Here is a 27,037-nt window from a genome sequence, read left to right on the forward strand (position 1 = left end):
TGAGTTTATGTGGAGGACAGTTAGCGCATGCTGAACGCCACAGGGCGCCCCTTCTGCTTAATACGCGGCTTGCCCAACTAAGCAGAGCCCATGTAGATAGATAAATAGTATAAGAAGATAACTGCAGATGCTGGTACAAATCGAAGGTAGACACAAAATGCTGGAGTAACTCAGCAGGTCAGGCAGCATCTCAGGAGAGAAGGAATGGGCGACTTTTCTTCAGACTGAAGAAGGGTCTCGACCCATTCCTTCTCTCCCGAGATGCTGCCTGACCTGCGGAGTTACTCCAGCATTTTGTGAATAGATAGATAAATATATATTTATATACTTTAACGACGACAACAACAAAAAAGTGCCCCCCGCGTTTGACGTTTCGGCGAATGCTGATCGCGACTTGGGAAACGAAACTAGCCCCAAATAAGCCGGGTTTGTGTGGGAGATGGGATCGGGGTTAGAGCCGCCTTGTTGAGTATCGTTGGTTCATCTTCACTCGCGGCCTCACACAACAAATAGGGAAACACACACTCTGGGCATCGCACGTGGGTTGAAATCAACTCTGCACCTCTGTCTGCACCTCTGCTCCACATGGACTGTTGTTGCTTGATACACCTCGACCTACTGGCTTTCTACTCGGGGTTTTTAAAAATGTAAAGATGCACTTTGTTGATTATCTCCCGGGTTATCCCCGTCAGTTAAATTGAAATGTTGTCTTATTTCTCCTCTTCCCTCCCCACCCTTGTGTGTGTGTGTCCATGTCGCTTTGTGTGTGCGTGGGTCTGTGTGTGTGTGTGTGTGTGTGTGTGTGTGTGTGTATGTATGTCTGTGTGTGTGTATTTATGACTATGTGTCTATGACTGTGTGTGTGCATGTGTATTTGTGTGTGTGCATGTGTATCTGTGTGTGTGTGTGTGTCTGTGTACATGTCTCTGTGTGTCCCTGTGACTGTGTGTCTATGTGTGTGTTTGCGTGTGTATACTTGTGCACATGTTTCTGTGTGTGTGTGTGTGTATGATTGTGTGTGTGTGTATGTATGACTGTGTGTGTGTTTGTGCGTGTGCACACCTGTGTACATGCCTCTGTGTGTGTGTGACTGTGTGTATGACTGTGTGTGTATATGTATGACCGTGTGTGTGTGTGTTTGTGCGTGTGTATATCTGTGTACATGTCTCTGTGTGCTTGTGACTGTGTCTATGCGTGTGTGTATACATGTGTACATGACTGTGTGTGTGTATGACTGTGTGTGTGTGTATGTATGACTGTGTGTGTGTATGACTGTGTATGTGTGTATGTGTATGACTGTGTGTGTGTGTGTGTGTGTATGACTGTGTATATGTGTGTGTATGACTGTGTGTGTGTGTGTATGTCTGTGCGTGTGTATACATGTGTACATGTCTCTCTGTGTGTGCATGTCTGTGTGTGTGTGCATGTGTGTGCACCTGTCCAGGAGGGGCGGGTAAAGGTGATGGCGACGAAAAACGCCGATTGAGTGAAAAAGAAGAAGGTCAGATTCAGCATGGGAGCGGCCACTGCAAGTGGTTCAACGTTAGAATGGGATTCGGGTTTATCTCCATGGCATCCCGCGATGGGAGCCCCTTGGACACACCGGTCGATGTTTTTGTGCACCAGGTAAGTTTGCACAATTCCGCAAGGTTCATTTATAAAGTCTGCTTGACCTTTGGAGGGGAGAGGGGAGGGGAGTGGGGGAGTGGGGGATTGTTGTTAAAAAAAGTCAACTGTGAAATCTTCTCTTTCTTTACTGAATTGCGTTTGATTTTGGATCCCATTGTTGGATTATGGAGCCGGGTGCTCTGATCCCCCCACCCCCCCCCCCCCATCCCCCCACCCCCCCCCCCCCCATCCCCCCACCCCCACAGAAGATAGACACAAAATCCTCCAGTAACTCAGCTGGTCAGGCAGCATCTCTGGAGAAAAAGGAATAGGTGACGTTTCGGGTCGAGACCATTCTTCGGACCCAAAACGTCACCTATTCTTTTTTTCTTCTTCTCCAGAGATGCTGCCTGTCCCGCTGAGTTACTCCAGCACCTTTTTTTGTGTCCATCTTCGGTGTCCAACTGCAGCATCTGCAGTCCCTTCTCACACGTGTCCAGTGATTTTAATTCTCTCTCTCTCTCTCTCTCTCTCTCTCTCTCTCTCTCTCTCTCTCTCTCTCTCTCTCTCTCTCTCTCTCTCTCTCTCTCTTCTCTCTCTTTCTTTCTCTTTCTCTCTCTGTGTTGGCTTTCATCAGTTTGTTGTGTTTAAACTCTGGAAACAGAACGCTGATGTTTGATTTCCGACTTTGCCATAAGTTGCGTTCTTTTCAAAAGCACCGACAATGTTTGTACCGAGTGAATGAATGAATTTGAAGAAGAAATCATGCCCGCACGCCGAGTGTGTTTCTGTTAGCGCACGTATATATATATATATTTATTTATTTTTTAAATCCCAGGCAAGGTGAAAGGCAGAAATGCCTGTCTCACGCTTGGAAAATTTCGAGAGCTCGGACACACTTAGCTTTGGTAAACATTTAGAAGGATGAGAGGGGATCTTATCGAAACGTATAAGATTATTAAGGGGTTGGACACGTTAGAGGCAGGAAACATGTTCCCGATGTTGGGGGAGTCTAGAACAAGTGGCCACAGTTTAAGAATAAGGGGTAGGCCATTTAGAACTGAGATGAGGAAAAACTTTTTCAGTCAGAGAGTTGTGAATCTGTGGAATTCTCTGCCTCAGAAGGCAGTGGAGGCCAATTCTCTGAATGCATTCAAGAGAGAGCTAGATAGAGCTCTGAAAGATAGCGGAGTCAGCGGGTATGGGGAGAAGGCAGGAACGGGGTACTGATTGAGAATGATCAGCCATGATCACATTGAATGGCGGTGCTGGCTCGAAGGGCTGAATGGCCTCCTCCTGCACCTATTGTCTATTGTCATTCTTACTTTGTAACATCACACCCTGTTGTAGTTGATTTCTCGTGGCGCACCCTTGTTAATGTTGGTAAACATTCCTTTTCTTTCTCACTTCTCTTCGGATGCTTTCGTTTTAGTTTCACTGTTTCGTTGCACTGGTGGGTCTTGGGTTGTTGGAGGGTCGATATTTGTACCCGATCCTCGCAGTGCTCTGTTGCGGAGGGGCTTGTTAAAGGTAGCCTGGTGTGGAGTCGGAGGTTGGGGGGGTTTGGCACGAGGATTGCCTGCGTGCAAATTGTAACCCGGATAATTAATTATCACCGTACACGTTGGAATCATCGGATCCTCCCAATCAAAGAGGAGATTTACATTACAGGAGTAAAATGTGACTTTTGGAAGTGAAAAACCTTCCTTGTGGCGGTTATTGGTGTTTCTATCAACCGGTTTCCATTTGCAACTTGAGATATTTCCCCCCCTACCCGTCTTTGTGTGTGCGTGTGTGTGTGTGTGTGTGTGTGAGTGTGTGGTGTGTGTTGTGTGAGTGTGTGGTGTGTGTGTGTGAGTGTGTGTGTGGTGTGTGGGTGTGTGAGGGCCGGGAAGGGGGAGAGAAGAGAGAAGGAGGGAGGGAGAGAGAGGGAGGGAGGGAGGGAGAGAGGGGAGAGAGATAGAGGGAGAGAGAGGAAGGGAGAGGGAGGGAGGTAGGGAGAGAGAGAGAGAGAAAGAGAGAGAGAGGGAGGGAGAGGGTGAGTGTGTGTGTGAGTGCGTGGTGTGTGTGTGTGGTGTGTGTGTGAGTGTGGTGTGTGTGTGTGTGTGTGAGTGGGTGTGTGTGGGTGTGTGAGTGTGTGTGTGTTTGTTTGTGTGTGGTGTGTGTGAGTGTGTGTGTGTGGTGTGAGGGTGTGTGTGACGGTGTGTGTGAGTGTGAGTGTGTGTGTGTGTGTGTTTGTGTGTGAGTGTGTGGTGTGTGTGTGTCTCTCTCTCTCTCTAAACCTTTCTTGGGTCGTTAAGCACGGGTTTACGACCTTGTAAGGTTACTTTATGGACGAATACAGCGCCAAAGAGAGAGGGGGGAGATGTTTTCGAGCGTGTTGGTCGGTCGAAGCCTTGTGCCACAGTGGCTTTAGCTTCCATTGCCCGCCACAGAATCGGGCATGTAAGGCCTTGATTAGAAAAAAAAAACCCAAACCGTCTTTCTTTGGAGTTAGGGTTTCCTCCTTAGCCTTATCACTACGCAGAGAATTAGCATTTCGAAACGGGGAGGGGAGGGGTGTGGGACTTTTGTCCGGTGATCGAATCACAGTGTGTGTGTGTGTGGTTTGTGCTTTGGTGGCAGTCGCTTGAGTCGGGTTTGAGCAGATCGCGGGTGGCTTTGCAAGATAGCAACTCGCCTTCGCAATGATTGGGGTCATAATTCCATGTATCTATTTTAGGGGAAACAAGTGGAGTTGGGACTTCCACGTGGTTATTGCCCCCTTTAAGTCCAGCCGCCAAGGTGATTTTTGTGCACTTTTTGCTTTAGTGCTGTGGCGAAGCAGAGGATTTAATTGGAATTTGTTACAACCGACTTTAACAAATTAAAATTACAACGAGCGAGGGTGTAAATTCGTTCCCTTCACTTGTTAGACGAGAGTTAGAGTGTTTTCGTTAAGACAACGATCGGAACAATTATTAAGAAGATCATCTTAAACAAAGTTTTTTTTGTGCTAAAAAACTTCCTTCGTGTTCTCAATTTTTGTGATGATGGTCAATTATTTAAGCGTTATTTAAGCTGTGATTTTATATTGCGTGACATTTGTTCTGTGTTGCAGCGATTTTGTTTTTGAAAAAAGGATATTTTGAGAAATGTCTTTCGTTTAAATGCATTTTGATCGTTTCAGTTGTAAAATCGTGATGAATGTGTTTTAAAAATCTGAATTTTGTGTAAGAGAACGCATTGATTTAAATACTTCTTAAAGGTCGCAAGTTTTTGTCGAGCTATCGTGTACATATATTGTCTATTGTCTATCGCTGGTCGGTGTGGTAAAAGCTAAAAGGATAGTTCAAAGCAGAAGTCAGACTTCATTTTAAGTTATGCGTAGGAAGGAACTGCAGATGCTGGTTTACATTGAAGATAGAATCAAAAAGCTGGAGTAACTCAGCGGGACAGGCAGCATCTCTGGAGTGAAGGAATGGGTGACGTTTTGAGTCGAGGCCCTTCTTCAGTCTGAGAGTCAATGAGAGGGAGACACAGCAATAAGGAAGGGGAAGGAGTGAAAACGAGACATCAAAAGAGATGGGGTGCAAGGAAAATGTAGAATAGATCTATCATCATTTTAGGCTAATGCTAACGTATCGAGGAATTAAAAATTCTTTGTTCTTTCCAAATGCCTCGCAGTGCTAGGTATTCATTTAGACACCGTCTAACAACAGATTATTTGTCTGTAAAAGGCATCACTGCCATCTGACTACCAAGTCACTATTTTGCATGGGCAGCTTACAACCCAGTGGTATGAATATTGAATTTTCTGACTTCAAGCTACCCTGGCTTTCCCTCCCCCACCCTAGTTCTCCGAATAGTTTAATTGTCCTCCTGATTAAATATTACTGATTATATAGTATAAGAAAATAACTGCAGATGCTGGTACAAATCGATTTATTCACAAAATGCTGGAGTAACTCAACAGGTCAGGCAGCATCTCGGGAGAGAAGGAATGGGTGACGTTTCGGGTCGAGACCCTTCTTCAGTCTGAAGAAGGGTCTCGACCCGAAACGTCACCCATTCCTTCTCTCCCGAGATGCTGTCTGACCTGCTGAGTTACTCCAGCATTTTGTGAATAAATTACTGATTATATGCCTGGTTGTCACTTTTTCCTCAACGAACAATGAACCATTGCACATTTCCTTGTCCAACCATCCCCTTTGATCTGTCATTTTCACACCTTCCCCTTCCACATCTCCCTCTCCCCTGACTCTCAGTCTGACGAAGGGTCTCGACCCGAAACGTCACCCATTCCTTCTCTCCCGAGATGCTGCCTGACCCCTTGAGATACTCCAGCATTTTGTGCCTACCTTTTGATATTTACTACCAAGTCCACTCCTTTATCCCATGATAGTTGAAATGGGTACCTCTGATAAGGCAGCTGCATCAGGGCAAAGGTTGGGAAGCTGCGGAAATGTATGTGTCCTTCTCCTTCCCTGCATCCCTGGCCATCTTGCCATCTAGCCATACAATCAGCAGCTTGCCTTGGTCATTAGTGATATACGATCATAGCTGAAAAGAAAGTCAAAATATTGTTTAGTTTTGTTTAGTTTAGAGATACAGTGCGGAAACAGGCCCTTCAGCCTGCAGAGTCCGCACCGACCAGCGATGCTAATACGGTCTGAGGAAAGGTCTTGACCCTTTTCTCCAGAAATGCTGTCTGACCCGCTGAGTTTAGTTTAGTTTAGTTTAGAGATACTGCACAGGAAACAGACCCTTTCGGCCCACCGGATCCGCGCCGATCAGCGATCCCCGCACATTAACACGGGGGACAGTTTTTACATTTACCAAGCCAATTAACCGACATACCTGTACGTCTTTGGCGTGTGGGAGTAGACCGAAGATCTCAGAGCAAAACCCAGGCAGGTCACGGGGAGAACGTACAAACTCCGTACAGACAAGCCCCCGTAGTCGGGATGGAACCCGGGTCTCTGGCGCTGCATTTGCCGTAAGGCAGCAACTCTACCGCTGCGCCACTGTGCCGCCCTAAGTTACTCCAGCTTTTTGTGTCTATCCTCGTACACTATAACACTATCCTACTCACACGAGGGATCATTTTTACCAAGCCAATTAACCTACAAACCTGTGCGTCAGTGGAGTGTGGGAGGAAACCGGAGATCCCGGAGAAACCCCACGCAGGTCACGGGGAGGAAGGTACAATACAATACAATATATCTTTATTGTCATTGTACAGGGGTACAACGAGATTGGGAATGCGCCTCCCATAAGATGCAATAATTTAATTAGCTAGTCAGTATTAATTTAAACAACAACAACCCAGCGAAACAAATTGTAACAGTTTTAAGACAGAATAAAGTGCAAGTAGATCTGTGCCGGTTCACTGTGCGATGTGACCATCTGGCTCAGCAGAACCGGTTCATAGCAGCTATGGCCCTGGGGATGAAGCTGTTCCTGAGTCTGGAGGTGCGGGCGTAGAAGGCCTTGTATCGTCTGCCCGATGGAAGATTCGAACAGACTGTTGCAGGGGTGTGAAGAGTCTTTGTGGATGCTGGTGGCTTTTCTGAGGCATCGTGTGTTGTAGATGCCCTCCAAGGCTGGTAGCTGTGTTCCGATGGTCCTCTGAGCTCTATGGACTACCCGCTGAAGAGCTTTCCTTTCTGCCTCCGTGCAGCTGAGATACCACACTAGGATGCCATGCGTTAGGATGCTCTCTATGGTGCAGCGTTAGAATGTCGTCAGCAGCTGTTGGGGTAGACCAGACTTCTTCAGTGTTCTTAGGTAGAACAGTCGTTGCTTTGCCTTCTTGACCAGCGCAGCTCCATACAAACCCCATACAGACAGCACCCGTGGTCAGGATCGAACCTGGGTCTCTGGCGCTTTAAGGCAGTAGCTTTCAAATTTCTGCAATATGTTTCCTTTATGCTGGAAGCGGATGGTAATTTAACACCCATTAAAAACAAATGACACCACAATTAACTGGGAATGTGCAATCAAGTATATGATGCATAACAGACCTTCAAACAACTAAACCACATTTTTATTATCATTAGTCCTCAGTGTATTTATATAACCCAGTGGTATTTATATAAGCTTGTGCATTTGTTTATATTTACGCATGCTTCTCATCTTTATTATTTATTGCTTTTATTCTCCGTGTTGCAACAGGAGCTATGTTCTCGAAGCATTAAACACTATTTTGTTTAACACAAGAAATGCTGCCTGGATAACTTGCAGGAAACATAGTCAAGGATCCCTTGGAGAAGGGTGAAAATTTGATCTGGCTAACAACAACAGTCATAACCCGTGTAGTAGTTACAGCGGGAAAACAGATTTAATTGGTTTCTTATTTTTATAATCTTTCTCGGTCAGCTGAAGCTGATTTATTGCGTGCCTGGGGAAAGACCTCGCTAATAATATTCTTCGAGAGTCATAGGGTGATACAGCGTGGAAACAGACCTTTCAGCCCAACTTGCCCACACCGGCCCACATGTCCCGTCTACATTAGCCCGCATTTGGCCCATATCTCTCTAAACCTGTCCTATCCATACACCTGTCTAACCATTTCTTAAAACGTTGGGATAGTCTCTGCCTCATCTACCTCCTCTGGCAGCTTGTTCCGTACACCCACCACCCTTTGTGTGAAAAAGCTACCCCTCAGAATCCTATTAAATCTTTTCCTCTTCGCCTTAAACCTCTGGTCCATGATTCACCTACACTGGGCAAGAGACTCAGTGCATCTACCCCATCTACTCCTCTCATGATTTACATCGGCGATCCGCTGCTTTAGATGTCAACTTCTTTACATCGGCGAAAAAAACGCAGGCTCGGCGATCGTTTCGCTCAACACCTGCGCTCAGTCCGCCTTAACCAACTTGATCTCCCGGTGGCTGAGCACTTCAACTCCCCCTCCCACTCCCAGTCTGACCTTTCTGTCCTCCTCCAGTGCAGTAGTGAGGCCCACCGGAAATTGAAGGAACAGCACCTCATATTTGGCTTGGGCAGCTTGCAGCCCAGTGGCATGAACATTGACTTCTCCAACTTTAGATAGTTCCTCTGTCCCTCTTCCCTCCCCCTTCCCTGGTCTCCCTCTATCTTCCTGTCTCCACCTATATCCTTCCTTTATCCCGCCCCCCTGACATCAGTCTGAAGAAGGGTCCCGACCTGAAACGTCACCCATTCCTTCTCTCCTGAGATGCTGCCTGACCTGCTGAGTTACTCCAGCATTTTGTGAATAAATACCTCTCATGATTTTATACGCCTACACAAAATCTAAAGTGATAAGAGTCCTTGGATTCATTGCATTAAGTGTTAGCTATTGTGAACCTCTTGCCAATACGCAGGTATCCTGTCCTACAAACTTTCCTTTTAAAAATCATGTCACAGAGAGTGGTGAATCTGTGGAATTCTCTGCCACAGAAGGTAGTTGAGGCCATTTCATTGGCTATATTTAAGAGGGAGTTAGATGTGGCCCTTGTGGCTAAAGGGAGCAGGGGGTATGGAGAGAAGGCAGGTACAGGTTACTGAGCTGGATGATCAGCCATGATCATATTGAATGGCGGTGCAGGCTCGAAGGGCCGAATGGCCTACTCCTGCACCTATTTTCTATGTTTCTATGTTTCTATGAAAAATGCATTTAAATTCTTGCAATGTATTAAAAAAAAACTCACGTATTGTATAGAAGATAGACACAGAAATGTTGGAGTAACTCAGTGGGTCAGGCAGCATCTCTGGAGAAAAGGAATAGGTGGCGTGTCGGATCGAGACCCTTCTTAAGACAAAAATATGTGGATGGTTTAATTTTTTTTGGTGGGGGATGGTGGGGGAAGTGGGTGAGTGGAAGTGGTGTAAATTAAACCATCCACATATTTTTGTCTGAAGAAGGGTCTCGTCACCCATTCCTTCTCTCCAGAGATGCTGCCTGTCCCACTGAGTTGCTCCAGCATTTTGTATCTATCTTCGATGTAAACAAGCATCTGCTGTTCCTTCCTCACATATTGTATAGGTATTTAAAATACAATTGTACATGACATAATAAAGATGTATGTAAAATTAATTTCTGAGGCTGCAACTCAAATGTAGACTTTTAATTTGCATTTAATTGGTATGACTGTATACCAAAACAAATTCCTCGTATGTTGCAAAACGTACTTGGCTAATAAAGTCTGAAGAAGGGTCTCGACCATCAGTCTGAAGAAGGGTCTCGACCCAAAACGTCACCCTTTCCTTCTCTCCTGAGATGCTGCCTGACCTGCTGAGTTACTCCAGCATTTTGTGAATAAATACCTTGGCTAATAAAGTATGATTATGATTATGATTAATGAAAGTTTTGATTAAAGTCACGTACGTGACTATTTTGGATTCTAAGATATAATATAAATGCATTTGATTTTATAAAAGGGAAAAGGTGTATTGTTACTCTTGAAATCGTCCTCTGCTGATCCTCACACTGGCACGACATTGCATTGTACAGTTTTATGATTTGCCTTAAATGTGACTGAAAGATTGCATTTCTAACTTTTCAATTTATTTTCTACTTATTTTACTACAGAGCAGACAGTTATTGATAGATTTGTGGTGACACGCATGTGTCGTTGCTGTTGGTTTGGTTATCATATCATATCATATACATACAGCCGGAAACAGGCCTTTTCGGCCCTCCAAGTCCGTGCCGCCCAGTGATCCCCGTACATTAACACTATCCTACACCCACTAGGGACAATTTTTACATTTACCCAGCCAATTAACCTACATACCTGTCTGTACGTCTTTGGAGTGTGGGAGGAAACCGAAGATCTCGGAGTAAACCCATGCAGGTCACGGGGAGAACGTACAAACTCCTTACAGTGCAGCACCCGTAGTCAGGATCGAACCTGAGTCTCCGGCGCTGCATTCGCTGTAAAGCAGCAACTCTACCGCTGCGCTACCGTGCCGCCATGGATGGGAAAAAGTTTTTTAAAAAGGTCATAGAAGAATAAGGGACATGAGCTTGGCATTTTATGTCATAAGTGAAAGGAGCAGAATTAGGCTATTCGGCCCATCAAGTCTACTCCGCCATTCAATCATGGCTAATCTATCTCTCTCCCTCCTAACCCCATTCTCCTGCCTTCTCCCCATAACCCCTGACACCCGCGCTAATCAAGAATCTTTCAATCTGTGCCTTAAAAATATCCACTGACTTGGCCTCCACAGCCTTCTGTGGCGATGAATTTCACAGATTCACCACCCTCTGACTAAAGAAATTCCTCCTCATCTCCTTCCTAAAGGAACGTCCCTTAATTCTGAGGCTGTGGCCTCTGGTCCTAGACTCTCCCACTAGTGGAAACATCCTCTCCACATCCACTCTTTCCAGACCTTTCACTATTTTTCATTTCAAATTGGGTTAAATATTTCAAGAAGCTGGTTGAATGTATTAGAAAAAATACAGTTATGTTGAGCAGAGATATCAGACTATTGATTTTTGTTGGGAACATTGGCCCTGTGTTGCCTCAATCCTACTGACATTTATAAAATAAACCTTGGGAAACCTGTAAATCACCAATTATGTTTTTAGATCAGCCACAGACTAGGTCTCTATTTCGTATTCTGCAACCACAGCCGTTCTGGTAGCTGGTGTTCGATGAGAATAGAGAAGAAGTGAATGTGAAAACTGCTGAGGTTCTAAAAATACTACATTGATAAATTCGTATCAATGCTCACTTTAATTGGATCATTCCTTTTCCAAAGATTGTCATCGGAGGCAATGTACATGAAGCTGGTGTTATCTAGGCATGATTTTGGTCCCCTTTGTTTATCATCTTCTCAGTTGTAAGTGCAGAGAAAAGATATTTTGTTCAATGAAATCCACTAATCCAAATAAAATTCATTGTTTTTGTGTGTGTGTGTGTAGATACGTGTGTGTGTTTATATGTGTGTGTGAGTGTGTGTGTGTGTGTGTGTGTGGATATGTGTTTGTGTTTGTGTGTGTGTGCGTGTGTGTGGATATGTGTTTGTGTGTGTGCGCATTTGTGTGGATATGTGTTTGTGCGTGTGTGCGTGTGTGTGGATATGTGTTTGTGTGTGTGTGAGTGTGTGGATCTGTGTTTGTGTTTGTGCGTGTGTGTGGATATGTGTTTGTGTGTGTGTGTGTGGATATGTGTGTGTGGATATGTGTGTGTGTGGATATGTGTGTGTGTGGATATGTGTGTGCGTGTGTGTGGATATGTGTTTGTGTGGATATGTGTTTATGTGTGTGGATATGTGTGTATGGATATGTGTGCGTGTGTGTGTGGATATGTGTTTGTGTGTGTGGATATGTATTTATGTGTGTGTGTGTGGATATGTGTTTGTGTGTGTACATGCATTGTGTTTGTGTGTGCGTATTCATGTGTTTGGCTGAGTGCACTTTTGTATGTGTGTGTGTGTGTGCACGTTTATATATGTGTGTGCACATTTGTGTGTGTTTGTGCGTTCATTTATGCGTGTGTCTGCAGTGTGAGTGTGCGTATGTATGTGTCTGTGCAAATTTGTGTGAGTGTGTGCATGGGTGTGTGTATGTGCGTCTAAGTTTTTTCAGCTGAGAAATAATTCCTTCAAAAGTAATGGAGGGAAATCAGTCCAAATGGTTTTGCCCACAAAAGAACCATTTGAAACAAAATTATAAAGAGCCGCATTTTAATTTAGAGTGTGGTTGTTAGGTACCGTGATTAAAGTAATCTTTCAAGTTACACCATTAATTTTGAATAAAATGTGGTCGTTCTGACATTTTTAAAAGTAAGGTTTGAGTCACTGTCTAAAAATGCAGTAGGATCGTTGCCTTTAGACAGTAGGGTTAGTTTGTGGATAACTCGCATAAAGTTCACATTACTCACTGCTTTGTTGCATCAAATTGTTTTGTTTTTTTGGTGAGATTTTCTTTGAAGGTATGAGTGCCTCATCAGTTTCAGAACCTTCTTCTGCTTGACAGTATCGGACCAAACTCCAGAAAGTTAATTATTCTTCATTTAAAGCTCTGTTCTCCTCTGGCTTCACTGTTTCGTCAAAGGAACGAAACTTGTTTGTTCCACATTGGTGCTAACTCTGCAGCAAGCTTAACTTTGAAACGGCCTATCCACTGCGCTAAGTTCTTTTGATCCCGGACGCTCTGCTTAAAACAAATAGCGAGCCGCTCGGAGTATTGATTTGATTCATCTTAAGGTTGCAAACATTTGGGGAATGCCAATTGTTTTAGAAAGTATGTTCAACTAATCCTGACTCGGTTCTCGTTGACACTAACACTCTTTGAAGATCTGGGCATTTGGCTTCCCACAGAGTATCCGACTAAACTGTCAGGACCCTTTGATGAGATAAAATGGATGACGTTCCCATGCTGATCGGACATTTGGAGCTGTTCCTGTCGTATTAGTGATTTAAAAGGCCTGGTTTTCCCCGCAGTAGGGTATTTGCCTACGGTAATTATATTCTGGCACCTTAAACTCAGCAAAGTGTCTGATTGTGTCAAACTAAGGAGCCGATTGTGGACTTTAGAAGGGCTCAACATCCGAGGACGTACACGCCATTGGAGATAAATGGGTCTATTGTGGATAGGGTGAGCAGCTTTAAATACCCGGGAGTCTCCCTAACAGAGGATCTGACATGGACAACACACATTGCCGCACTGGTGGGTAAGGCAAGGCAGCGCCTTTACCACCTCAGACAGCTGAGGAAATTCAGAGTGTCTCTGAGGATCCATCAGTGCTTCTACTCTGGGGCTGTAGAGAGCATCCTGTCCGGCAACATCACAGCCTGGTTTGGGAACAGCTCTGCCCAGAACAGGATGGCCCTGCAGAGAGTAGTGCGTTCGGCAGAACGCACCATGGGAACTACACTCGTCCCCCTGCAGGACCTATACATCAGGAGGTGCAGATCCAGAGCAAGCAAGATTATGAGGGATCCCTACCACCCCAGTAATGGACTGTTCCAGCTGCTACGGTCAGGCAAACGCCTCCGCTGTCACGCTGTGAAAACGGAGAGGATGAGACGGAGTTTCTTCCCACAGGCCATCAGGACTGTCAACTACTATAACTACAGGGACTAAATTTTATTTTCTGTATTAATTTTAATTTATATGCTGAAATTGTAATTATTTTTTTTGCACAATCCGCAGGCGTTGCCACTTTCATTTCACTGCACATCGTGTATGTGTATGTGACAAATAAACTAGACTGGACTTGACTTAATCTGACTTTAATGGGATGTTAACTTGCACTAAACGTCATGATGCAAAAAGCAGCCAACACTGCCCAGTCCGTCGCGGGTTTTCACTTCCCCACCGTTCAAGGGATCTACAGGAGTCGCTGCCTCGAAAAGGCAGCCAGAGACCCACACCGTCCTGGCCACGCTCTCATTTCACCCCTGTCATCGGGAAGAAGGTACAGGAACCTGAAAACTAACGTCCATGTTCAGGAACAGCTCTTCCCTACAGCCATAAGGCTATTAAACACTGCAACCTCCAAATAAGCTCTGAACTATATAGACCTAGGGGCAATGATTTTGTCTTTTTGCACTGTTATTATTTGATTTTTATGTCTATGTTGTGTGTGCATATTATATATATATATATATATATATGTGTGTGTGTGTGTGTGTATGTGTCTTTTTCTCTCTTGTTTATGATATTGTGAACAGTGAAAGCAATATATCACAGAATAAGCTAGAAATAATATTACACAAGACTTCAAAAGAAGACGCAAAGTGCTGGAGTAACTCAGCGGGTCAGGCAGCATCTCTGGAGAACATGGATAGGTGACGTTTCACAGAGTGCTGGAGTAACTCAGCGGGTCAGGCAGCATCTCTGGAGAACATGGATAGGTGACGTTTCACAGAGTGCTGGAGTAACTCAGCGGGTCAGGCAGCATCTCTGGAGAAAGTGGATAGGTGACGTTTCACAGAGTACTGGAGCAACTCAGCGGGTCAGGCAGCATCTCTGGAGAACATGGATAGGTGACGTTTCACAGAGTGCTGGAGTAACTCAGCGGGTCAGGCAGCATCTCTGGAGAACATGTTTCGGGTCGGGACCCTTCTTCAAACTTTTCAAACCTAACTCAATTCCAGCAACATTAGACCATGCATTGTTTTCATTGTAAAAATACTCTGGTCAGGCAGCATCAGTGGGAATAGAAATTAAATGTATAAGGATGGAAGATAGATACAATGCTGGAGTATCTCAGCGGGTCAGGCAGCATCTCTGGAGAACATAGATAGGTGACGTTTCACAGAGTGCTGGAGTAACTCAGCGGGTCAGGCTGTTTACATATTCTGTTGTGCTGCAGCAAGTAAGTATTTCTTTGTTCTATCTGGGACATATGACAATAAAACACTTGACTTGATACCCTGTGTCTGTACTTGATTGTAATCCTGTACAGTCTTTTCGCTGACTGGAATACACGCAACAAAAAAAGCTTTTCACTGGACCTGTACACGTGACAATAATAAACGAAACAAAAAAAATTAACGCCTCTCAAACCGTGTTGCACGGAGGTTTATTCATTGCCTTGAAATCTCTAAAAAGCTTGGTGGCGCAGCAGTAGAGTTGCTGCCTCACTGCGCCAGAGACCCGGGTTCGATCCTGACTACGGGCGCTATCTGTACCGAGTTGGTACGTCCTTCCTCTGAAGAAGGGTCTCGACCCGAAACGTCACCCATTCCTTCTCTCCAGGGATGCTGCCTGTCCCGCTGAGTTACTCCACCATTTTGTGTCTACCTTCGCTGGGCCAAAGGCCCGGTTTCCACGCAGTATATCCAGCCTAAACTGAACTAACAAGTATAGGTAGGAAATGCAGGGCGGCACGGTGGCGCAGCGGTAGAGTTGCTGCCTTACAGCGAATGCAGCGCCGGAGACTCAGGTTCGATGACTACGGGCGCCGTCTGTACGGAGTTTGTACGTTCTCCCCGTGACCTGCGTGCGTTTTCTCCGAGATCTTCGGTTTCCTCCCACACTCGAAAGACGTACAGGTTTGTAGGTTAAATGACTGGGTAAATGTAAAAATTGTCCCTAGTGTGTGTAGGATAGTGTTAATGTGCGGGGATCGCTGGGCGGCGCGGACCCGGTGGGCCGAAGGGCCTGTTTCCGCGCTGTATCTCTAAATCTAAAAAAAATCTAAAAGCTGAAATAGTGTTTATTTGAGTTTAGAATGTAATTACTTTCATGTCGTAAGATCTTGAAAATGTTTAATAAACCTTTTAACATCTGATAAATGTCGAGCAGGCAGAAAAGAGTCATCGAGTGATAAAGTGTGGATGCAGGCCCTTCAGCCCAACTTGTCCACACCAACCAAACATGTCCCAGCTACACTAGTCCCATCTGCCCGCGATTGGCCCATATCCCACTAAACCTGTCCTATCCATGAATCTGTGGACTTCACTGGCTTTATCTTGCACTAAATGTTATTGACGTTATTCCCTTTATCATGTATATGCCCACTGTGGATGGCTCGATAGTAATCATGTATTGTCTTTCCGTTGACTGATTAACACGCAACAAAAGCTTTTCACATTACCGCGGTACTCATGACAACTAAACTAAACTTCATAGATTCTTGATTTGTGCGGGTGTCAGGGGTTAGGGTTATGGGGAGAAGGCAGGAGAATGAGGTTGAGAGGGAAAGATAGGTCAGCTGTGATTGAATGGTGGCGTAGACTTGATGGGCCGAATGGCCAAATTATTGCTCCTATCGCTTATGAACTTATGAAGTTCCAGTGTTATCAGGGAAGTGAAATGGTAAACGTGGGTTTGCTGTGCCCGGAGATAGCATTGACACTGTGGAGCTGAATGGCCTTCAGTGCCACAACAGTTCAGTCAACTCAAGTTAAAAGGCAAGGTGCTGGAGGAACTGAACATGTCAGGCAGCATCTGGAAGGAATGGGCAGGTGATATTTCAGTCGGGACCTTTCTTCAGACTTAAGTTGTTATTAAACAGAAAGCAATCTTTGACCAGCGGAGTAATGACTTCTGACAAAGGGCCTCGACCCGAAATGTCACCAATTCCTACACACTTGGGACACTTCACAGAAATCAATTAACCCGCAAGCCCACACATCTTTGGAATGCGGGAGGAAACCCACGCGGTAACATGGAGAACGTGCAAACTCCACAGAGATAACGCCAGAGGTCAGGATGGAACTCAGGTCCAGCAGCTGTGCTCAAGCTTGCAACATCTGCAGTTTCTTGTGCCTATCTTGAAGCTTCATGTTATTGGGATATTTGATTTAACAAAAAAATGTGGAATACATTACAAGAAGATGTTTTTCACAAAGGGTGGTGGGTGTGTGGAACAAGCTGCTGGAGGAGGTAGTTGAGGCTGGGACTATCCCAACATTTAAGAAACAGTTAGACTGATACATGGATCGGACAGGTTTGGAAGGACACAGGTCAAGCTCGGGCAGGTGGGACTAGTGCAGATGGGACATGTTGGCCGATGTGGTCAAGTTGGGCCGAAGGGACTGTTTTCACACTGTATGACTCTATGACTGTGACTCTGTGACCCTATGTCTCTGTGCCTCTCTGCCTCTGTGTCTATGTCACTTTGTCTCCATGTCTCCATGTCGGCGATGCGATTGTTTTGCGGGTCGTATCTCCGGTCGCTCTGCGGCCTAACATCGTGGAGCTGGCGGCCTTGCCCGGGTCTGACTTTGAGCCCCCCCCCGCGGGACCGTGGACTTACCATCTGAGCGTGCGATCCTTTGCCTGGGATCGACGCTCCAACCGTGGCCTGCGGACTTCAACATCGCGGAGCTCGCAGTCTCGGGTTGAGACCGGTCGGGAGCTCCAAGCTGCACGAGGTTCGACAAGCCCCGACCCGGGGTAGATCGCTCGGCACGGGGGAGCTGAGATCCCCCCCTCCCCCCACCCCCCCCGATGCAGGAGGTGGATCGCCCCGACGAGGAAGACCCGCCGCCGGCTACGGGAGTCAAGATCGTCCCGTCAACGGAAGGTTAGAGGCCCCCGACCGCTGGAGGACAAAGAAGGGAGAGATTGAACTTTTTTTCGCCTTCCATCACAGTGAGGAATGTGGAGGAGTCACTGTGGTGGATGTTCATGTTAAAATGTATGTTGTGTGTCCTGTTGCTTTTTATTGTTATGACTGTATGGAGTTTAATGCTGATAAGTGTGAGGTGCTGCATTTTGGTAGGACAAATCAAAATAGGACGTACAGGGTAAATGGTAAGGAATTGAGGAATGCAGTGGAACAGAAGGATCTGGGAATAACTGTGCATTGTTCTCTGAAGGTGGAATCTCATGTGGATAGGGTGGTGAAGAAGGCGTTTGGTATGCTTGCCTTTATAAATCAGAGCATCGAATATAGAAGTTGGGATGTAATGTTAAAATTGTACAGGGCATTGGTGAGGCCGAATCTGGAGTATGGTGTGCAGTTCTGGTCGCCAAATTATAGGAAGGATGTCGACAAAATGGAGAGGGTACAGAGGAGATTTACTAGAATGTTGCCTGGGTTTCAGCACTTAAGCTACAGAGAGAGGTTGAACAGGTTGGGTCTTTATTCTTTGGAGCGTAGAAGGTTGAGGGGGGACTTGATAGAGGTTTTAAAAATTTTAAGAGGGACGGACAGAGTTGACGTGGGTTTTCCCTTTGAGAGTGGGGAAGATTCCAACAAGGGGACATAACTTCAGAATTAAGGGACAAAAGTTTAGGGGTAACATGAGAGGTAACTTCTTTACTCACAGGGTGGTGGCTGTATGGAATGGGCTTCCGGTGGAAGTGGTGGAGGCAGGCTCGATTTTATTATTTAAGAGTAAATTGGATAGGTATATGGATGGGAGGGGATTGGAGGGTTATGGTCTGAGAGCAGGTAGATGAGACTAGGTCAGGGAGAGTGGTCGGCGTGGACTGGTTGGGCCGAATGGGCCTGTTTCCGTGCTGTAATTGTTATATGGTTATATGTATGGCAAATCAAATTCCTCATATGTTGCAAAACATACTTGGCTAATAAAGCATGATTGTGATTATGATTGATGTCTCCATGATCTAAAATAAAATGTGAAATCTAGATACAATGAACGAGAGATGCTGGTTTACAAAAAATATTAAAAATTGCTAGAGTAACTCAGTAACTATGTGTATGTGTAAGTCAAGACCTGGTTTGTGCCTTGCAGCAAAGCCTAAAGCAATACATCACAGAATAAGCTAGAAATAATATTACACAAGACTTCAAAAGAAGTGCTGGAGTAACTCAGCGGGTCAGGCAGCATCTGTGGAGAACACGGATAGGTGACGTTTCACAGAGTGCTGGAGTAACTCAGCGGGTCAGGCAGCATCTGTGGAGAACATGGATAGGTGACGTTTCACAGAGTGCTGGAGTAACTCAGCGGGTCAGGCAGCATCTCTGGAGAACATGGATCGGTGACGTTTCACAGAGTGCTAGAGTAACTCAGCGGGTCAGGCAGCATCTGTGGAGAACATGGATCGGTGACGTTTCACAGAGTGCTGGAGTAACTCAGCGGGTCAGGCAGCATCTCTGGAGAACATGGATAGGTGATGTTTTCAGATTGGGATCCTTCTTCAGTATGAAGACGTGTCCCGACCTGAAACATGGCCAATCCATGTCCTCCAGAGATGTTGTCTGACCTGCTGAGTTACACCAGCACTTCGTTTTTTAAATGTAAAATGTAGATACGTCGGTAAAGGTGCTTTACCACTGCCTTAGCAGAGCAGTTGAACCATTCAAAATTCCCAGTTTTCACTGAAGTATGAAGGGCAGCATGGTGGCGCAGTGGTAGAATCGCTGCCTTACAGTGCTTACAGCGCCCGAGACCCAGGTTCGATCCCGACTATGGATGCTGTCTGTACAGAGTTTGTACGTTATCCCCAAGATCTTCAGTTTCCTCCAAAGATGTACAGGTTTGCAGGTTAATTGGCTTGGTATTAACATAAAAATGTCCCTTGTGCGTGTAGGATAGCATTAATGTGCGGGGATTGCTGGTCGGTGCGGACCCGGTGGGCCGAAGGGCTTGTTTTCGCGCTGTATCTTTATTAAAAAACTAGACCAAGTGGACCCGTTGGGCCCAAACCAATTCTGCATTGGTGCAGCACGCTCTCCTCCCCCCCTTCCCCCCTCCCCGCTCCCCCCTCTCTTCACACTCCCCCTCCTCCCCCCCTCTCCATCACCCTCAATGCCCCTTATCCTCCCTCCTCCCCCCTCCCTCCATCTCTCTCTCTATCCCCCCCTCCCTCTATCCCGCCTTCCCTCTATCCCCCCTCCCTCTAACCCCCTCCCTCTATCCTCCCTCCCCTCTATCCCCCCTCCCTCTACCCCCCCTCCATCTATCCCTCCCTCCCTCTAACCCCCTCCCTCTATCCCACCTTCCCTCTATCCCCCCTCCCTCTAACCCCCTCCCTCTATCCCGCCTTCCCTCTATCCCCCCTCCCTCTATCCCCCTCCCCTCTCCCCCCCTCCCTCTATCCCCCCTCCCTCTATCCCCCTCCCCTCTCCCCCCTCTCTTCACACTCCCCCTCCTCCCCCCCCTCTCCATCACCCTCAATGCCCCTTATCCTCCCTCCTCCCCCCTCCCTCCATCTCTCCCTCTATCCCCCCCTCCATCTATCCCGCCTTCCCTCTATCCCCCCTCCCTCTATCCCCCTCCCTCTATCCCCCCTCCCTCTAACCCCCTCCCTCTATCCCCCCTCCCTCTATCCCCCCCTCCCACCATCCTCCCCTCCCTCCATCCCCCCTCCCTCCATTCCCCCCTCCCTCTATCCCCCTCCCTCTATCCCCCCCTCCCACCATCCTCCCCTCCCTCTATCCCCCCTCCCTCCATCCCCCCCTCCCTCTATCCCCCCTCCCTCTATCCCCACTCCATCTATCCCGCCTTCCCTCTATCCCCCCTCCCTCTATCCCCCTCCCTCTATCCCCCCTCTCTCTATCCCCCCCTCCCACCATCCTCCCCTCCCTCCATCCCCTCTCCCTCCATTCCCCCCTCCCTCCACTCCCTCCTCCCTCCATCCCCCCCTCCCTCCATCTCCCCTCCCTCCACCCCCTCACTAGGAGATAGGTTTAAACTTTAAAATGTGAATAACTTAAAAAATATAACACCGATTTCAATGAAACTTCTTCCATTAGCACCAAAGGGATGACGGTGAGTAAGGTGGACCTAAAATTGTCATGCTATCGTGTACCGTTTTGGCTGTAGTTCAGGAACAAACAAACAAACAAACAAACAAATGAGAGTTTTAGTATATAGATGTGGTGTCAGAGTTAAGATTTAATAGGAACCTGAGTGGCAACGTTTTCACATAGAAAGTGGTGGGCGTATGGAACGGGCTGCCAGGGGAGGTAGTTGAGACAGGTATAAAAACAACTTGAAAAAACATTAGGACAAGTACACACATAGGAAATATACATTAGGCTTGTATACACTGGAATTTAGAAGGATGAGAGGAAATCTTATCGAAACGTATAAGATTATTAAGGGGTTGGACACGATAGAGGCAGGAAACATGTTCCCAATGTTGGGGGAGTCCAGAACAAGGGGCCACAGTTTAAGAATAAGGGGTAGGCCATTTAGAACTGAGATGAGGAAAAACTTTTTCAGTCAGAGAGTTGTGAATCTGTGGAATTCTCTGCCTCAGAAGGCAGTGGAGGCCAATTCTCTGAATGCATTCAAGAGAGAGCTAGATAGAGCTCTTAAGGATAGCGGAGTCAGGGGGTATGGGGAGAAGGCAGGAACGGGGTACTGATTGAGAATGATCAGCCATGATCACATTGAATGGCGGTGCTGGCTCGAAGGGCCGAATGGCCTCCTCCTGCACCTATTGTCTATTGTCTATTGAAAGGTTTTGAGGGACATGGGCCAAATACATGCAGGTGGGACTAGTGTAGATGGGGCATCATGGGTAAGTTGGGCCCTAGGGCTTGTTTCCACCCTGATGACAGTATGGCTCTACGATTTTACAGTACATATGACAATTAAACACTCTCGTGAAGTATCATGTACAAAACAGATATGCAATATTAAATTCTCTACGTGATACAATTTAAAGGGTAAAAATTATTTATGATTATCACTATTCTATGCAAGAAAATGAATGGCAGTCTCGTAACTCCAATAAAACTAATTTATCCAGCTGTGAGTATTAGACTTTAATGAACATGTCATTTCCAGGCAACGTTGCGGGAAATGGACTATTTTTTTTTCTTCCCCAACAGCCTGCAGCAAATTCTGTTGAATTGTTTCGGACTCTGCAACCAATCCAGGTTACATTGACCCTATAATAGTTTTGCAATGTAATGCAATTGCAATGTTGTGGACGGCACGGTGGCGCAGCGGTCGAGATGCTGCCTCACAGCGCTGGAGACTCGGGTTCGACACTGACCGCGGGTGCTGCCGGTACGGAGTTTGTACGTTCTCCCCGTGACCCGTGTGGGTTTTTGCCCGGGTTGCTCTGGTTTCTTCCCACACTCCAAAGACAATAGACAATAGGTGCAGGAGGAGGCCATTCGGCCCTTCGAGCCAGCACCGCCATTCAATGTGATCATGGCTGATCATTCTCAATCAGTACCCTGTTCCTGCCTTCTCCCCATAACCCCTGACTCCGCTATCCTTAAGAGCTCTATCTAGCTCTCTCTTGAATGCATTCAGAGAATTGGCCTCCACTGCCTTCTGAGGCAGAGAATTCCACAGATTCACAACTCTCTGACTGAAAAAGTTTTTCCTCATCTCAGTTTTAAATGGCCTACCCCTTATTCTTAAACTGTGGCCCCTGGTTCTGGACTCCCCCAACATTGAGAACATGTTTCCTGCCTCTAACGTGTCCAACCCCTTAATAATCTTATACGTTTCGATAAGATCCCCTCTCATCCTTCTAAATTCCAGTGTATACAAGCCTAGTCGCTCCAGTCTTTCAACATATGACAGTCCCGCCTTTCCAAGACCATGTAGGTTTGTAGGTTAATTGGCTCTGGTAAAGTTGTAAATTCCCCCTAGTGTGTGTAAGATAGGATAGTGCTAGTGTGCGGGTGATCGGTGGTCGGGGCGGACTCGGTGGGCCGAAGGGCCTGTTTCCCGCTCTGTATCTCCAAAGCCTAAAGTTTAAAGTATTCACTTTCTTTCCTGCAAGCATTGACTTGCTGCTGGGTTGTCTGCCAGCATTTCACCCAGACTCCATTGACCCTACTCATGATCATTGACGATGCAGTGCAGCCAGAAACAAGTCCAACCATCCCCTAAAAAGGACACCGGATGCTGGAATAACTCAGCGTGTCAGGCAACGACAGGGGAGCATGTCGGTTAAATGGCTTCGGTAAAATAAATATGTAAATAGTTCCTATTGTGTGGGATAGTGCTAGTGGGATCGCTAGTCAGTGTGGATCCGGGGTGATCGATAGTCAGCGCGGCTCTGGTGGGACGGAAGGGGCCAGTTTCCACGCTGTATCTCGTCACAGTGGCGCAGCGGTAGAGACCCGGGTTCAATCCCGACCACGACCGTGCCGTCTGTACGGAGTTTGTACGTTCTCCCTGTGACCTGCGTGGGTTTTATCCGAGACCTTCGGTTTCCTCCCACACTCCAAAGACGTGCAGGTTTGTAGGTTGATTGGCTTGATATAAGTATAGATTGTCCCTTGCGTGTGTAGGATAGTGTTAATGTGCAGGGATCGCTGGTCGGCGCGGACGCGGTGGGCCGAAGGGCCTGTTTCCGCGCTGCAACTCTAAGACTAAACTAAACGCCAAAGACCTACAGGTTTGTAGGTTAATTCGCTTCTGTAAAACTGTAGATTGTCCCGAGTGCACGCGATGGTGATAGTGTACGGGGATAGATGGCGGGCCGGCGCGGGCTCCGCGGGTCGCTGGGCGTGTTTCCGCACCTTATCTCCAAAGTCTAAAGTCTTAAAGAGAATCCATAAGCTCCAGGCAAGGGTCTCTACTGCAGAACATGACACTGCAACTGAGTGGAGTGAAGGGGTCAGATTGAATAGGAAGTGATTAAATTATGTCCAGATTGGGTTTTAAAACGCAAGCTGACGGAGAGAGGAAGTTCTGAGTAAAAAAAATAACGAGGAGTGTGTAGATTCTGCATTTATGGGGCAGAACAAGAGGGATTATTTGTTTACAACAGAGAGGAAGAACTCTGTAAGCCCATGAGACTTAGGAGCAGAATTAGGCCAATCGGCCCATCGAGTCTACTCCGCCATTCGATTATGGCTTATTTTTTTCTGTCGGACTTTAGAGATACAGCATGGAAACAAGCCCTTCGGCCCACCGAGGCCTCATCACCCAGCGATCACCCTGTACACAAACACTATCATAAACGCTGGAAACAATTTACAATTTTACTGAAGCCAATTAATCTACAAACCTGCACGTCGTTGGTGTGTGGGAGGAAACCGGAGCACCTGGAGAAACCCACGTGGTCAAAGGGTGTTACTTGAAAGTAAAAATAATTTGAATGCTGCATAATTATGAAAGGATTGGAGCGACTAGGCTTGTATAGACTGGAATTTAGAAGGATGAGAGGGGATCTTATCGAAACGTATCAGATTATCAAGGGGTTGGACACATTAGAGGCAGGAAACATGTTCCCAATGTTGGGGGAGTCTGAATGCATTCAAGACGGAGCTAGATAGAGCTCTTAAGGATAGCGGAATCAGGGGGTATGGGGAGAAGGCAGGAACGGGGTATTGATTGAGAATGATCAGCCATGATCACATTGAATGGCGGTGCTGGCTCGAAGGGCAGAATGGCCTACTCCTGCACCTATTGTCTATTGTCTATTGATTATTTAATAAACCTGGTATTTTGTCAAAAGACATGAACTCTTTCCTGATGAGAGTAATTGATCTAGTTGTTTACTAGTTCCTATGTAATTAGCTGTGGCTCTATAAGGCGCTGGTAAGGCCGCATTTGGAGTATTGTGGGCAATTTTGGGCCCCATATTGAGGAAGGATTTGCTGGCTCTGGAGAGGGTCCAGAGGAGGTTCACAAGAATGATCCCAGGAATGATTGGGTTAACATATGAAGAGTGTTTGACGGCACTGGGCCTGTACTCGCTGGAGTTTAGAAGAATGAGGGGGGACCTCATTGAAATGTACTGAATAGTGAAAGGCTTGGATAGAGTGGATGTGGAGAGGATGTTTCCACTAGTGGGAGAGTCCAGGACTAGCGATCATAGCCTCAGAATTAAAGGACGTTCCTTTATGAAGGAGATGAGGTGGAATCTCTTCACTCAGAGGGTGGTGACAAATAGATTTTTGATTAGTACGGGTGTCAGAGGTTAAGGGGAGAAGGCAGGAGAATGGGGTTGGAAGGGAGAGATAGATCAGCCACGATTGAATGGTGGAATAGACTTGATGGGCCGAATGGCCTAATTCTGCTCCTATCACATATGACCTTATGACCTTAAAATCCAACTGCAAGTGCTTAAAACACCCTGAAAATGACTAATTTGTTATTGTGACTTCAGGAAACTTCACACAAGGAGATGAAAGAGCTTTTTAATTTGTAGTAAAAGTCTTCTATTTGTGCTTATGTCCCTAATTGGTGACCCTCGGCCTATCTTTGATCAGACTTCGCTGGCTTTACCTTGCACTAAACGTTATTCCTTTATCATGTGTCTGCACTGTAAATGGCTCAATTGTAATCATGTAGTGTCTTTCCTGTCTGTGACAATAAATTGAACTGAACTAAACTAAAAATGAATTGAACTGAACTAAAAATGTTAACAACTGATGTTTCATGGCTGAATAGAGCATTTAAAATAATTCCATTAATGATAATGAATAAGTTTATTGGCCAAGTATGTGCATATACAAGGAATGTGCCTTGGTGCTCCGCTCACAAATGACAACACAAACATACAGTTAACAATTAAGAATAAAGCATAAACACATCAAAACAATAAGGTTACAACATTACGGCCTAAACATCTGGGTGAAAATAAACCAGAGCAAAAAAGAGAGACTACAGACTTTGGTTATTGAGTAGAACTACTACTCGTGGAAAAAAGCTGTTTTTATGTCTGGCTGTGGCTGCTTTGACAGTCCGGAGTCGCCTTCCAGAGGGAAGCGCTTCAAAGAGTTTGTGGCCAGGGTGAGAGGGGTCAGAGATGATCTTGCCTGCTCGCTTGCAGTGTACAGTTATGTTTATAAATATACATTCGTGGCCTAGTGTAAATGTTGTTTTCTCTAATTTCTGGTCCCTCCATTCCCCCTTCACACCCCACCACTCCTCCACCCTAGTTCCACTGTTCACATCCCTGTATCCCTACGTTATCACCTCTTCCCCAGCCAACAATGGACCATTGTGGGCTCCACCTTTCCTTGGTCATCTGTTGCCGACCCTGCTTTGTCCTGGTCTTTTCCTACCTCTAGTTCCCTCCCCCATCATTCAGTCTGAAGAAAGGTTCCCGACCCGAAATGTCACCCATCCTTTCTCTCTGGGGATGCTGCCTGACCCTTCTGAGTTACTCCAGCGCTCTGTGTCTATGTTTTTAACCAGCTTCTGGGTTTCCTTTCGACATATTAGTGGCTTGCCTGTATTTTGAAGTTTGATGACTAATACTAAATATTTTATGCATTAGGTTTTGGTTTTCGATTTTGTTTGTTGATAGAAGCTACTTTTTTGGTGATTTATTTTTTCCCTCTTGTATTTGTTTTCAAGTGAGTCAGGCATTGAACTCCTGTCTAGCTTTTGTGCCATTATTTCTGAGAAACCAGCTTCTAGGAATTGAGAGATATACGCTGACAAAGCCTCTAGTTCCTTAGAAGTACGGAGTTTGTACGTTCTCCCCGTGACCTGCGTGGGTTTTCTCCGAGATCTTCGGTTTCCTCCCACACTCCAAAGACGTACAGGTATGTAGGTTAATTGACTGGGTAAAATGTAAAAATTGTCCCTAGTGTGTGTAGGATAGTGTTAATGTGCGGGGATCGCTGGGCGGCACGGACCCGGTGGGCCGAAGGGCCTGTTTCCGCGCTGTATCTCTAAATCAAATCAAAAGCCTTAAGAAGTTTGACATGCCCCCAACAACTCGCACCTACTTCTACAGATGCGCCGTAGAAAGCATTTTATCGGGAAGCATCACAGCTTGGGATGAGGAGGGAGAGATAGATCAGCCATGATTGAATGGCGGAGTAGACTTGATGGGCCGAATGGCCTAACTCTGCTCGTATCACATATGACCTTATGACCTTAAAGTCCAACTGCAAACGGTTTGGGAACAGCTCCACCCAAGACCGCAAGAAATCGCAGAGAATTGTGGACGTAGCCCAGACCATCACACAAACCAACCTCCCTTCCATTGACTCCATTTACACCTCACGCTGCCTCGGCAAGGCCAGCAGCATAATGAAGGACCAGTCTCACCCTGGCCACTCCCTCTTCTCCCCTCTCCCACCGGGCAAGAGGTACAGAAGTGTGAAAACGCACACCTCCAGATTCAGGGACAGTTTCTACCCAGCTATTATCAGCCAACTGAACC

The 27,037-nt window shown here is 46.2% G+C and overlaps 1 protein-coding gene across 1 annotated transcript in view; it reads left to right on the top strand.

Annotated features, from left to right (window-relative positions):
• LOC144594068 (protein lin-28 homolog B-like) overlaps nucleotides 1-27,037 on the top strand; it is a 204,213-nt gene that overhangs the window by 50,856 nt on the left and 126,320 nt on the right. Inside the window, exon 3 of the mRNA XM_078400250.1 lies at nucleotides 1,445-1,626. Within this exon, the coding sequence (XP_078256376.1) occupies nucleotides 1,445-1,626 (182 nt within the window). The remainder of the gene's footprint in view (nucleotides 1-1,444; nucleotides 1,627-27,037) is intronic.

This window comes from Rhinoraja longicauda, chromosome 5, assembly GCF_053455715.1.
Source record: "Rhinoraja longicauda isolate Sanriku21f chromosome 5, sRhiLon1.1, whole genome shotgun sequence".
NCBI lineage: Eukaryota > Metazoa > Chordata > Chondrichthyes > Rajiformes > Arhynchobatidae > Rhinoraja > Rhinoraja longicauda.